This window comes from Teleopsis dalmanni, chromosome 1, assembly GCF_002237135.1.
Source record: "Teleopsis dalmanni isolate 2A chromosome 1, ASM223713v2, whole genome shotgun sequence".
NCBI classification, from domain to species: Eukaryota; Metazoa; Arthropoda; class Insecta; order Diptera; family Diopsidae; genus Teleopsis; species Teleopsis dalmanni.
The window spans coordinates 234147307-234162472 of record NC_051846.1 but is presented as its reverse complement, the minus strand read 5'-3'; the positions used below and the strand labels follow the sequence as shown (position 1 = coordinate 234162472).

At 29.1% G+C, this 15166-nt stretch overlaps 2 protein-coding genes and 1 pseudogene across 2 annotated transcripts; 2 read left to right on the top strand and 1 right to left on the bottom strand.

Moving 5' to 3' along the window:
• Positions 1–15166, top strand: part of LOC119672722 — a 510988-nt pseudogene that overhangs the window by 490891 nt on the left and 4931 nt on the right.
• On the bottom strand, positions 3940–8464 carry LOC119672710 (protein nutcracker-like). The gene is made up of 2 exons (XM_038083826.1): positions 7994–8464; positions 3940–5078 (listed from the first exon to the last, which is right to left on the bottom strand). Exons 1-2 carry the CDS (start codon positions 8148–8150, stop codon positions 4246–4248), a joined length of 990 nt encoding a protein of 329 aa, XP_037939754.1. The 5' UTR covers positions 8151–8464; the 3' UTR covers positions 3940–4245.
• On the top strand, positions 10330–12320 carry LOC119672717 (cytochrome c1, heme protein, mitochondrial-like). The gene is made up of 6 exons (XM_038083833.1): positions 10330–10500; positions 10848–10895; positions 11077–11225; positions 11292–11424; positions 11491–11784; positions 11849–12320. Exons 1-6 carry the CDS (start codon positions 10429–10431, stop codon positions 12074–12076), a joined length of 924 nt encoding a protein of 307 aa, XP_037939761.1. The 5' UTR covers positions 10330–10428; the 3' UTR covers positions 12077–12320.

Genomic DNA, 15166 nt, shown 5'->3' with positions numbered 1-15166 from the left:
AATCGTTAACACAAAGCTAAAATTGCTAGCTACCTAACATTGTTTTAAACTGGGATAAACGCGATCGAAAAAACAGTCAAGCTCATACAAGTCAGTACACTATGACATTCGAATATCACTATCTTTGTATTAAGTTAGGCAGCAATCAAAGCAATTAAATCCAGAACAGTCAAATGAAGAAAGTACCATAAAGACTCTGGTTCCCGGATATGGGGATATTGAAAGTAACGACTTGTTAATGAGTTGTTCAAAAGATACTCTTGAATTCATATAAATGAGATCGACACTTCAATGCAAACCTCGATGGTTTAAGTATCTCACAACGTAAATTAATTCATCACTGCGATATCGATAAAATTATGAACCAATAAAACCATAAGGATTCTCTTTGTTAGATTCTTGGACATGGGGTTATCGAAGGTAACGACTTGTAGATGAATTCGCCAAAAGATACTTTCGAATGGATATAAATGAAGTCGAAACTTCAATGCAAACCCCGATGGTTTAAGTATGTAACAATGTAAATGAATTAATCACTGTGATATCAATGAACTTATGAACCAATAAGTTCATAAAGATTCTTATTGTTAGATTCCCGGACATGGGGATATCGAAGGTAACGACTTATAGATGAGTTGGCCAAAAGATACTCTTGAAACTTCAATGCAAACCCGGTATTTTGAGTAACTCACAGGGTAAATGAATTCATTACTGCGATATCGATCAAACCCCAATGTTAATATGTAATAGTAATATAGACTGTAAGATCTCTAGGGAATGCGCATTAAATATCACAAGGTCTCTCTCTGTTGGATATATACGGATAAGAACATCGAAAGATGAAAGAAACTAGCAGATAATATAGCCAAAAATAAGCTTCGATATAAATATAATCCAAAATAAATAGCTCAGAGCGCATTATCATTAAAAACAACCCCAATGCTAAAAATATTTAGGAGCCTAGATGAATTCACCACTACGATAACAAAAAGTTAGAAACTAATCACACTAACCACACAGACTATAAAGCTTCTAGGTCGCTATGGCCATTATATAGAAGAAAAATGAAAAATCATTTGCGGTTCAGCAAATCTACAGCTCGTGTGCTTTTTGAGGTACTAACTAAACATTGTATAAGTGCTTTGCTGGGTGTGTAGAAACTACCATTACGAATAGAAAATAAAATATATTCAACACTATCTGTATTTGCCTCCGATTGCAGACGAAACAGTTACAATACCTACGAGACTGTTTCTTCATTTACCTTGTAAAGATACCGAAAGTAGACTAATCAAATCTACATAACTTTGTGTGAAATCCCAAATAGCTGCGGAAAAATAACACAATATTGTGAACAATAGTTGGTGTGGCTTGCCTTTCACTGGTTCCTTTAAGAGTATCAGAAGGGAAAATAGTTTTGTTCAAGTCAAGTGTTAATGTTTTTATCAACGTGCTTTCGTTCAGCTAACTAACCTGCGGGAAATATTGACGGCCTCAATAAGTACCTGCTCGTTGATGGAAAATAATTTAGCCCTTATGGATCCTTTTTTTGATCCTTTTTTTTCGAGTCAGCGCAACTAGGCACTTTTACTCTTTGATAGCTGTGGGTACTACAGGGTCCCACCCATCTCATTGACTAAATTGTATACCACTCATAAATTTCATAATCATTCAGTGATTGATCTAAGATCTGCGTACCTCCCCGTGTGGAGACTGATTGCTCTAAGATTAGATAGTGGTAAGTAGGATAGCCCTTATGGAATGGAGAAAAATATTTCTGTTTACTTTAGAGACAACTTACTCTTCATAAAATCCATTAAGACCACAATGCTACGCTTCACTATAACGTTCTATGCTTATTTTATTCTATTTTATAGTATTCTTTATTTTATATAGTTCAATCCTAATATTAATGAAATAATTTGCACCGACTTCGACTGTTTCAAAAATAAAGTATAGTTCAAAATTTTTAACAACTTCTTTACTAATTCAATAATTTACAATATGAACACATAATATGAACGCAACCCAATTAGTTGAGTTCAAAAGTCTTATCGGGCGCGATGTATTTCTTGATTGACTTAGCGCCATAATTCACTCTGAAGAAAATTAAAAATAAATACATACATTGAAGAATAAATTAAATTTAATTGTTTTCAATTTTTCATTTTTTTCTTTTGATTTAATTAAATTAGATTTGTCTTAAAGACATAATGCTGACCAGCTCAATTCAATTGGGCCACTCTATATACTCTTCATCAACAACAGAATATAAAGCGATGTAGCGATATTTAACTGGTCTGCTTGTCTATATGTCTTCCACTCTTTTTTTAAGCTGTATAAGCTGAATTTCTTTTTGCCATCATTTTTGAATTTAGCTCTAAAAAATTATTCTAAAGCCTCTTGATAACAGACCTTTAACATATATCGGTTTAGTTCAAATCTCAACGAGAAGAACTGATATTTCTTTATTATTTATAAAAGTATTTTTAGTAATATTGTAGTAAGTGATTAATATGAATAATCTCTGATATATGTAACATATTTTAGTATATGTTAAATATATTTATTTAATTTTACATACCAATTTATTCAAATTGTTTTAATTCACCTGGTGACTATTTTAATTGAAAACAATACATTTACATACATATATGAAGACATTATAATTATTTTAATTGATTTTATTTTATTTTTTTTTTTAAGAAATTTATAAAACAATTATAGCGAAATAGGCACCCTCACATAAATAAATAAATAAGCAGAAGTTTTATTCACTCAGTACTCACCTAGTATATCACTCTCTGTCAAATCAACAACCTCAGAGGTAGGAGTTAAAGGAACATCTGAAACATCTTATAATCAAAAAATATATAAATAATACAACTAAAAATAATATATTAAAAAATTATACATAAAATAAATTTAAAATTTATTAAAAATAAATGAATACATAATATTCAATATATATGTAGATGAGTTCGCTGAACTTCTTCCTTTCTATTGCCTTTAAAAAAATTGTATCCTAGATGTACTATATATATTTTTTTTTTCATCTATATAATATTGAAAATATTAATAAACTGTCTTCAAATTATATTATTTTCATATAGAACATATTAGTAAAAATAAGACAGAGAGCTATTGACCTACTTTTTAGTATATATGATATATTTTTTATTATTCCAAGAATTTCTAGAATCCAGAATCTATCATGATTCTGGGTTAACGTGCCAATGCTACTTACCTTTTAACGATACCATAAATTTATAGCAACAAATGTGTTTTATAACAATATAAATTCAGAGCTGACTTGTCTTTACTTAGTTAATAGGCCTGCGCATCGATTCCATTGGTTCCCTATCGAGAGAATATTAACTTTCTAGAGGTTTCTAGAATTTCTAAAATATTAGAGTTTCTAACTTGACCATATATATGCCAAAGATACTGTTATGAGCACTAGTTTCTCGATGAAATAAGAAGTTTTTACTTTGATAATCCATAAAATGATTGAAGTTATATTAACATAATATATAATTCACCAATGTCGAATGAATTTCGAATATTTCTCATTGTATTAAAATGTATGCTAATACACCTTCAAAGTTTTGTTTCTCTGATTAAGGATTTCAAGTTGATAAGTTCTTGATAAGTTAACTTATTTATTCTAGTATTATTTTTTATATTATTTTTGTTAAAATTTATTTTAAAAAAATTTTTAATTTATAATTTAGTAACAAAGTGTTTTATATATATATATAATGTTAATATTATAAAATAACCTTCAACTATTTCTTTTATCAGGACTTATTGTACCATATTGTAGAGCTCACATATTAACAAATATTGAAAACGTATCGAAAACTTTAATCAATTTATTAATGTGTTATTCATCTTATAAAATAGTAAAATAATAAAAAGTCAATATTACGGATTTCATTTTTATTTATATGGAGAATTTTATTACCCTTTCCTTATATGTCATTTTAACATTGAGTATTTTTACAACAATTTTAAGAGGTTTCCTAATTTAATTGAAAGCAAGCTTATAATACATAAGCGTATATAATTTACAAAAAATATAATATAAAATAATTATAATCACATAGAAAATAAATCACACTATTTTATTCAAAATGGAGAAGTTCACATTATAGAAACATTTGTAAAGAGTTTTAAAATTTTTAATTCGAATCGCTAAGTGAGTTGTGTAAAATACCCTACAGTACGCATATTAGTTTTATACTACGTATAATCATCATCTGCATAAAGATTACTGCTTTCACTGCTCTCTTTTTTAGTTAATATACAGACATTCTTCTTCTTTTGTTTTCTCTTCTTGTAGTCATTAACAATATTACCTAAATGTTTGTTACTCTTTGCCAAATATCGTAACTCTCGATCTGAGAAATGTTTAATTATATCAGCATAGATCTCATTAGGCAGTCCTAATATTGATGGATGGCAACACAACTCCAATAATTGTATCTGCCCATTTCGAATAGGTACGAACAGTTTATCTCGCAATGTGGTTGCAAACTCTTCAAGTCGAGCAAACCTATTAAATATGGGTCTGTCTCTGCTACAATTCATAACGTAACGTTCCACAGACAAACAAATGCTGTACCCTTCTGATTTGATGGCATGATCAGGACTGACTGTTAATATCATAAATTCCCCAGTTGTATATCCATTGAAAGATGAAAGAAGTGCTCTGCCGCAACCACTTTTCGTATCAACACCAAAAATACTGTACAAATTCATCTGAAAGAAGCATTTGTTTGGTACAAATGAATATGTTGGTGATAGGCGTGATATTGTTAACACGTTTTTGGAGTGGTATGACGATACAGTTGAATTATGTTGTAATGAGTTCTTGCACCTTTCATATTCTTCTTCTGTGACAAATCCACATTCCAGAGCCACAATATATGCCAAAATAAAAAATAGTTCTTGATTTGTGTAGTCCTTATCTTTCATGTGATCCATAAATCGTTTTAGCACAATGGGCGTGGTTTTTACGTTTAAATCCTGCAACAACATGCAATCTGTTGATATCTGTATTTCTCTGTTGGAAGCTGAAAAAAAATTAAATAAATTGGATATTGATTGTTTTCTTATCAGATTAATTTTTATGAAACACAAGTGAAGACATATTTGTTAATGAATAATATTGCTCTAAATGAAAAAATAAACATAAAACTACAAACCTTATAGTGTGTTTTTATGTGTTTGTATTTAAATAAAAATTATTTTTAATATATGTTTTTTACTGTAATTATCACAAAAAAAAATAAAATATAACTGAAAAATGTTTATTACATATTTATCACATTAAACATTTTTTATATATGTTATTCACGTTAAACATTTAAATACAACCGCAAGATGATAACAAAAATTAATAAAATTTAATATTAGTGGATCATATATATGAAGGAAATATTATAGGCAATTTGGTACCGCCTTTATAAGCACAAATTAATTTCTTTTTATACGAGAGTATTTCTAACTAAATCGGATACTTAAAACTATAATCTAACTCTTAAAAAATAAAATAGTTCTGAACTATATACCAAAAAGGAAGACTTTGAAAACTTAACATCAACGTTATTTAAAGTTTAAAATCAAATCAATTTTTTTTTTGATTCAATTGCTAATAGATAGTATAATAGATATCATCCAGACATATCTATCTACATATATCTAGATGGTATTTATCAACTACGGCTGCAGTATTTAAATTAAGTTATTGTGATTCCTCTGGATACCTTGAAAGCAGGACTGCTTTCTGTATATCTATTGAGACGGCTCAACTGCAGTTGATTGTCTGAACAGACTCGTAACTTTGGGACATACGCCTGGCCTCAGCTAGAACCAGCCAAACGAACTTGAATTGACAATGTAAGAAACAAAGCAAAGCCTTCAGAAAGTTTCCAATGAAACAGTTAATCAGGTTCATATGCCACACAGATGGAAATATAATTAAAGCATAATCTAGTAAAATTCCCGTCGATCTTTGTTTTGATAGTCTGAATACATCGACAACTACTATAACAAGGACATTATTGTCGAATACTATGAAAGCGCTTTATTATAAAGACCGCCAATATATTTTTTGAGGCCAAACATATATTGCAAATTAATTCATAACAACCTTCTGCTTTACATCTCCTAGTGGGATAACCTAATATGGCCATGGTCGTGGACCCAAGTTAAAAATCATTTAGCTTGGTTTAAGATTTGATAAGACCACTGAGGAGTTTTTAGGACTTTTTAATCCCTTTATCTCTTTGTGAAACAAAGGACCTCAGTTACGCATTTTCATGTTGTCCGATTGTTTGCGATAGGTCTTATTTCATTCCACGATTTCCACGTTGCTAAAATCTCGATGTGTAATGTTCTTCTCCATGATATTTTGGGTCGTCCTTTTTTTCGTACGGGTTCCAAACAAACCCTATCGAATTAATTGTGGATATATGCACGTTTTTATGTATAACAGTCCACATTTGCTTTTGCATAATATAGAAAAGAAATCGCTACAGTATATAGTAAACAGTATTTAGCTAGCAAATTTTTTTCCACTAATTGGTTCTAAGTCTTTAAGCATTTGGTTTGTTCACCAATTGCTTGAGAATTGTTTGCTTTTCCACAAAACAACAAATTTTGTGATTCATTTAAGTAATCTAATATATACACTAATTCCTGACTTTATGTTAGTAGTATAAACTTATAAAATATATATAGAAATTTTTTTAATATAAAAAAAGAAAACGATTCTACCATTTATATACACAGAATCATTACTAACTTTACAATTTTTGAATTTACATGCTCAGACCTTTTTGATTACGTCTAACAAAGTAAAGTCCTTTCTTACAAGTTCTTATCTAGAGTTTTTTATAAGGTGAGCCGTAAACAGTCTCACATTTTTGTTTTCTATATATTTTATCACATTCGGTTTTTGATACATTTCTTCTTACTATAAGAAGGGATTATGAATCACCGCAAATCTTATATTTAGAGATTTATTGTGCTAGTTTTGAAGAAAGTTCAGAAAAATTTAGAACTTTAGATTTGTTCTAATCTGGTTGCAATTTAAAGCTAAAGCTAAATCTAATAATATTCCGCTATCTAGATCTCAATAATTTAAATAAAAGCCTTCAAGAGGTACTAAATCCGTTATCCGTGTATCGCAGGATGTGAACTTATAAGCTAAGCGTTTATTTTCCTCCACTGTTCAAAGTGCTTTAATCCCAACCTTGGAATGGAAGTTAACATTTAAGTGCATGTCAAGTACACCTCAAAAAATCAGTGATTATATTCTTATAATAGTATATATAATATACATTCATTTTTTTACCCGGCTCTTACAGTTTCTAACTTTTTGAGGAAAGTATCTTAAAATAAACAAAAGTATCTTAAATATAATGTATACTTAGGACGTGTGCGAGTTAGGCTAAGTTGCGTTCTAAATGAGGGAAATTCTAAGATGAGCCGATAATGTAGTGATGTGTCGATACGTGTTGATAAATGGCTAAATGTGTGCAGTGCAAAAAATCCCAAAAAATCTCCCATTTGGTTTAGCATCAACTTAGCCTAACTCGCACACGACCTTAGTAATTAGAGAAAAAATAACAAGAAGGGTTATTTTAATTACTGACCGCAAAATTTTTATGATAAAATACTATAATGAATAACACATGCTTAAAATAGTTTATATTTATTTTTGCAAAACATGCATTTCTATAATAAACTCAAAAATAATATTATTAAATAATATTTAATAATTTGGCAAATGCATATTAATTACATACAAAATAAAAATTAAAACATTTACTATACGTGTTAAGAACCAAAACTGGTAAAATCACTGATGCAAAAATAAAAACTACAACGAATGAATATTAGAACAAGAAGTAGCGAACTCTCGTTACCCTCGCACCGCGATGGTAACATGATTTGATTTTAATTAAAAATGCATAAATCTCACCTTCTGACTCATTTTTTACTGATTTGGTGGCATCATCCAACTTCTTTTTCTCGCCAGGCGATTCCGGTGACCCACCTATGTCTTTGTCTATCGCTTGGTCTTGCGGGTTTTCATCATTATCGACAGTGTCACTTAGCGCGTTTGTTTTATTACCCATTTCAATATTACATTAAAAATAACAATCACAAAATCTGTTGCTTGAATTTTAAATTAATTTTGATTCTTGACTTGCACTAATTAACAATTTTTTCCATTTCACAATTTCACTAAGTGCCGCAGTTCAAGAAATGCATTATTCCGCGATGAAGAATGCAGTAAAGCCTTAAAATTTAAATTTGTTTAACTTCAAATTAGCACATTTCTTACTATTTCTTAATTTAAAACACAAAAGCTGTCGAAACACATAAAAAGTCAAAAAGTTTCACACAAAATATTTAAAAAACATTTGGCTTAGCCTGCTGACTAATCTGTCAACTGAACTGACGTTTTCTACTTTTTTTGTTTTTAAATAAAAAAGTATTGCCTACTAAGCTTTTAATACCTAAAATGTAAGCTTTTATGCAAATAGTACTAAAAATTTTGTATCAATAGTAGTAGTGTAGTAGTAGTATTTTTTCATTAGGTCATATTAAAATTTATGATTATTATATTATTTAAAAATTATTTAATTATCAAAACTTGTTTTTTACAGTACATCGAAATTATGGAAAGCCATAATTGCATTGGGAAGCCATATGTTGTTGTATTGAAAGCAACAACAATTGACAGCTGAAATTATAAACGACAGCTAAAATTACATCTGATATCTGAAATCAAAAAGCAAAAATAACTATTCACACGACGTGTTGAAATTTAAGTGTCAGATTGTATGGTAAAAAATAGCAAGTAACTGGCCTATACTGGCGGAAATGTACGCAAAACAACAACACTATTTTCTCTACGTGGGCCAGTACAGGTATGCTGGCCAAACACATCGGTCAGTAAAAAAAAAGTGTTACCAACGCAATAAGCGAACTATTGCAATCATATGTAAACAAAAATTCAAAAATTGGGAAATAGAAAAAATTTCAGTGTTTTGTTTTGAAATTTGTAACATTTTCACTAATTCTTTTAATTCTGCATTTGTTTTAATTTTTAATTTATATTAATTATTTATTTTTATATGCAAGTTTTGCTATTTGCCAAAACATAGCACTTGAGAAATTGCCACAGTGATGCCAATGTCTCACGTAGCGAATATAGGTCATCATGCATTTTTTGCCATACTGGCGAGTCACTGAAAAGGCTTATTATTAAAAGGGCAATGGTTAGCATTTTTATCATATATATTTAAATTAATTAAATATTTAATTTAATCATTTAATTATTTACATTTATTAGTAAATGAAATGCTCATATGATTTTAAAGGATGGCTGGACTAATTTTTGAATTTAGCAGAACTAAAACTTAAGAAGTAAAAAACTTTTGTGAGTAAAACCTAATTCGAATTTATTGAACAGTTATGAATGCATTTAAACTGTAAAGTAACGGATTGTGATCATCTGATAATCTCAACGTATATTTTTCAATGTACATATATTCCAAATTGTAACATTTGGATTAATATGTTATACATAAAAAAAAATTAATTTAATTAGGTATTACCATTATGATAATTTTATACAATCTTTAATAAATAAATTAAAAAAATTTGAAAACTCTTAACGAAAATAATAAATAAATTCAATAAATAAATATGTACATAAGTGCAGTGCAAAAAATCCCCAGGAAATGTCAATTTACTTAACCTCATATACTCGAACTCGCACACGGCCTTTATATGTTATTTGTAAACATATTTGTCTACTAAAATAATCGGTGTGGCAGCACAAAATATTTTTGTAATTATTTTCGAATATTATTTTTGAAAACACGTATTTGATTGGGTTTATGGCAAAGTAATAATAGCAAAAGTTAAACACAAGCACAGATAAAAATATATATAAAATTTTGTTTATAAATGAAAGAAATATAAGTCTTATTAATTTAGTATGTGTTTTATTAGCTGTGATGGTAATACAGCAGTTGAACACTGTTTAAGTTGCATTTGACATGAAAGAATTCAATACAGAAACGTAAAACTTTTTTGTTTATAAATATATAATTGCATTTTATTATAAATAATAACTAATTTATGTAAACATTACATTTTAAGAATTAAATTTGTTTCTATTGACGCAATTGTTTTTATTTGTGAAGACGAAAACAGCGACATCTATAAACATTACCTAATTTTCGAACATGAGAAAATGTCAAAAATGCAACAACCACAAAGAGATTTTTGCATATACAATTGCTGCTGTTTCTCGTGTGTGTGTGTGCCTTAAGTCACTTTGATCAGTTTCGAATTTTTTTCATCCCACAAAAAGTCGTGTTGTACCCAATTCTGGCCAGCATGGCGGCGTCGTTAGGAAGATTTTGTAGCTCCAAATTATTAAAATCAGCATCTTCAATTAATTTACAGCAGGTAATAAACTGCACAACCAACAAATAAAAATTTTTCACCAAGCAGAAATTGTCAATTTCGAAAACTGAAATTCGTTGTTCACAAGCATGTAACATTGAAAATGTTCCAAAATCCTTTCCAAAACTATGTATTAAAACAATAATAACAACAATAATGAGTGCTATCACTGTTCTAACGGTTTTTAGTGCTTATTGTACCATTTATAAACAAAATTTTCGTTAATAGTGAAAACTTTATCAAACAATTATGTAACCTGCCAGTAAAATTTCCTCGAAGTAAAATGCTATTACCTCATTCAATTTTTAATTAATTTGGGTTTTCTAAACGTTATTATTATCTATTTTTAGGCAAATAAACTGTCTACAACTAAAAACTGGACGAATGGCCAAAAGAAGGTAAGTTGAATGCCACCGGTCGTTAAAAAAAAGTGTTTGCTGCTGTTGATTTATTTCGTAATTGCAGCTGAAGAAGTAACATAACCTTAAATCAATTTAGTTAAAATTTGTTATGCTTCATTCAAAAGCATTTGTTTGTTAATAAATAGTTGCATTAATAATAAAATTATATTTTTAACAGCTTTTAGCATCGCTTGGTATCCTCACTGGTGGTGTGGGTGCACTTGTCTTTGCGTTAGAACAGTCTGTGGAGGCATCGGGAACTGAAGTGCATCCGCCAGCGATGCCATGGAGTCACAATGGAGCATTTTCTTCACTTGACCATCAAAGGTATGTATATACATACTTATATGTGAAAATTATTCTAATGCATAATTCACGTATATTTTTATGTAGCGTACGGAGAGGGTATGAGGTCTATAAACAGGTGTGTGCTGCCTGCCATTCAATGCGCTTTATTGCATATCGCAATTTAGTTGGCTTTACGCATACTGAGAGCGAAGCTAAAGCGGAAGCTGAGCAAATTATGGTATTTATCTATAGCATGTAGTTATGTATATATTTGGTATTTATACAACGGTTATAATCGTTATAGGTAAAAGATGGCCCTGATGATAGCGGTAATTACTTTGACCGTCCTGGCAAATTGTCAGATTATTTCCCCTCGCCATATCCCAACGAGGAAGCTGCACGTGCTGCCAACAATGGTGCTTATCCACCGGATTTAAGTTACATTGTATCTGGTCGTAAAGGCGGAGAAGATTATATATTTTCTCTGTTGACCGGCTACTGTGATGCGCCAGCTGGCGTTATATTGAGAGAGGGACAGTATTTCAATCCATACTTCCCAGGTGGTGCCATTTCAATGGCACAAGTACTTTACAATGAGGTATTTTTAAATTTTTTTTTTTTCAACCGCAAAAGTAATATTACAAGTTTATATGATCTATTAGGTAATTGAGTACGAGGATGGCACACCACCAACTGCCAGTCAATTGGCTAAAGATGTAGCCACTTTCCTTAAGTGGACTTCTGAACCAGAGCATGATGACCGCAAAAGGTTATTGGTTAAAGTTATTGGCATAATGACTTTCTTAGTCGCTATATCCTATTACATTAAGAGACATAAGTGGTCCGTTTTGAAATCAAGAAAAATTGTCTTTGTACCAAAAGAAAAATAAATAACTACAAAGTTCGTCGTATGCAACTTATAGTATACTTAAAGCAACAAAAACGGAGCTGAGAGTTAGTCTATTTGAACTACCAATGGCATCAGTAAGAAATCGCGAAGCTTAAATATAATTAGAGAATTGTTTAAATAATATTAAAAACTTAACGTTAATTAAAATAATTGAATTGAAAATATAAACAAGCCACAAACAATTAAGTCAGATTAAACCAAACGTTTTAAAAAAATTCAATCAAAGAATTTTTATTTATTAATTATTATATATAAAAATAATATTAGTAAAATTATTTCAATATTGTGTATTTAGTTTTTTTACAAAATGCTGCCTGTTATGGTTCTAAAAATGGTTCTAATATTTAAATAGTGTATTAATTGTAATTTTTAACTTTTTAAATAAATGTGGTTCAAAATACTTCTTATGACTGACTACAACAAACCCAATAAGATTTCAATACAGTACGCAACTTTATCAATTGTATCATATGTAGATTATATTTTGTTAAATATATCGAAAACAAATGATTAAACACATCTAAACCCATATCTTCATTATTGCTTAGGTGTATATCGACAATATGAACTTATAAATTACACTTTTGAGTTTATGACACAGCAATTCATAGGTTATTTAAGATAATAAAATAAATATATATTTTCAAATAATCCCAATGAGCAATAGATATTACCGAGTATAAGTGTCACTGTTTGTATTAACACCCTTTTGAAATATATGAAATTTATGTAAGTTGAATATATATATATATAAATTTAAGTTGAATATATATATATAAAAATTTAAGTTGAATATATATATTAGGCATATGTTGAGAAATTTTTTCAAATGTGTGAGTAACTAGAACTTCTAAAACTATTTTCACTAAAAAATAAGTTCCTTTAATAATGAACCATTATTTTAGAATTATTCGGTTTAACTTGAAATCTTGGAACCATATTTTTTCTATTATATAAAGTAGAGTACTATTCATGTTACTTTCTACTATAAATTTTAATGCCAACGATGACTAAAATATATGAGGAGATAATACTTCTATTTAAAAGTAATTGTAGTCAGTCCTTCAAAAAAAATTTTTTAAACATTCTTTGGTTTCCACACCACTTAAGGCTGCAACTGGATAAAAAGATATAAACTTTGTATTTACCCATACATTTTGTTCAAACTACACTGCGGATGAGATTTGATTTAGAAGGAATTCTACTAAATTTATTGTAATATTATAAATTGCTTCTTATATTAAATAAATATAGGAATAGGTAAAATAGACTTTCGTTAATCTAGTTTCGCTATATTTCCGTATTCTTGATATATTATTACAATAACGTCCACAATTTAAAATTTATGCTAATTATATACATAAATCCTATTTAGTCAGGACATTTCATTATCTTAGAGATACATCTCCTTAGATCCTAGAGATAATCTGTGCATATCACAATGAATGCAAAATAGTGAATTGTAAGTCACAAGAAAATTATTTAAAATTTTGACCTGGAATATAACTATGGCGAAAATAACTATATTCGGAAAATAATTTATTTTTTGGTGAAAATGAAGAATGGTGATTGTAGTGTACAAATATGTTATTGAATTATATATTCTCCATGACTGATACGTATGTACTGAAGCTGCACAAATGGAGTAGACTCTAGACTCATATACCATTATTGTCCAGTCTAATTGTCTAACATTTTAAAAAATGCTTGGTGGATCTGTCTGAGAAATAGAGTTGCAAGCACTCCTTAAACTCCATTTGATAGAACTAGGTATCTATAAGTTTATGCGTGGATTGCAACCAGACAGACTAATTTGAACTAACTTACATACTCTTTATTTTAGTTCAATATCTTGTCACCTCTCTGACTGCAGATTAGCTTTATGTTTATTGAACTTCTGATCTCTACTGACAAGAAAACTGAACCAAACCATTTTTGAAATTCCAATTTGAAGGAATGGCTTTGCGGTCTAAAAAATTCTGTAAAGATCGAAACAAGTGATAATCCAAATCTAGAGAATACACTATCAACTATAGTATATACATGACAATACCTTCCAATTCAAATGTAAAATGTTTTGTCGTGTCATCAAGTAGTATAGTCTTTCATTATTTTAGTGGAGTGCTATATCTTTTATTCTTATTAATTATTGGTTTCTTGGTAGATAGCATCACCTCTCTATGATGAATATCAGCTTTTAAGTGTATTTTTTCTTTAAAATCCCATCGAACCATTAACACTCAAAACAATTATAAGATCAAGCAAAATTCAATTAGGTAAACGAAACTTTATCATTGTTTTTTGAAAAGGATTATGTGAATCAAAAGTTGTAATTTAGTTTTTATTTTTATATATTTTTCTATAAAGAGGTTTTTTCGAACAGTGGTGAACTATAACAACAAAAATTCATTTTTATATTATTTTAATTAATTGAATATTTAGCTGACCATACAGCTGTTTCGAATATTTCCAAACACCCATCATCAATGGTTTTGGAAATAATTTTTGTATTTTATTATACGTAAATAATTTTTTGAGACTGTAAGTACCAAGAATCGAACTCGTGTCCTGTCAAATTTGAAGCTCAGAGTCAGCGCACTTTAACCAACTGACCGAAAACCGTACTTGACTTTTTATGTCCGCACATTTTTGTAGAGTTTTGTTGATTTGCTGTGAAAGTTTTATTAACAAATTCACTTGCTGTGTTTATATTACAACGAAATCATAAACCAGCTGTAGAATAATTAAATTAATTAATTATATTTTTATTTTTAATTATTAAGTTTCAACACTATTCTGTTTGCAGCGGCATTATTTGTTGCATGATTTATAAATAACGTTGACGTTTCAAAGTGTGTTTGACTTTTTTCTCAGGGCGGAGTTTTATAACAACTCTTAACGCAACTCAACTCTTATTATAACTCTGAATTCATAACTGCTCTAAAATAAAATTTTATTGTTGTACTAACCTTTCTATTAAAAAACAGACCTAGCAAGAAGATAGTTTCCTTAGTCATAATGAACTTTAAAAATCAAATTTAAACAGTATTTACTCTTTCTGGTAGTTGAT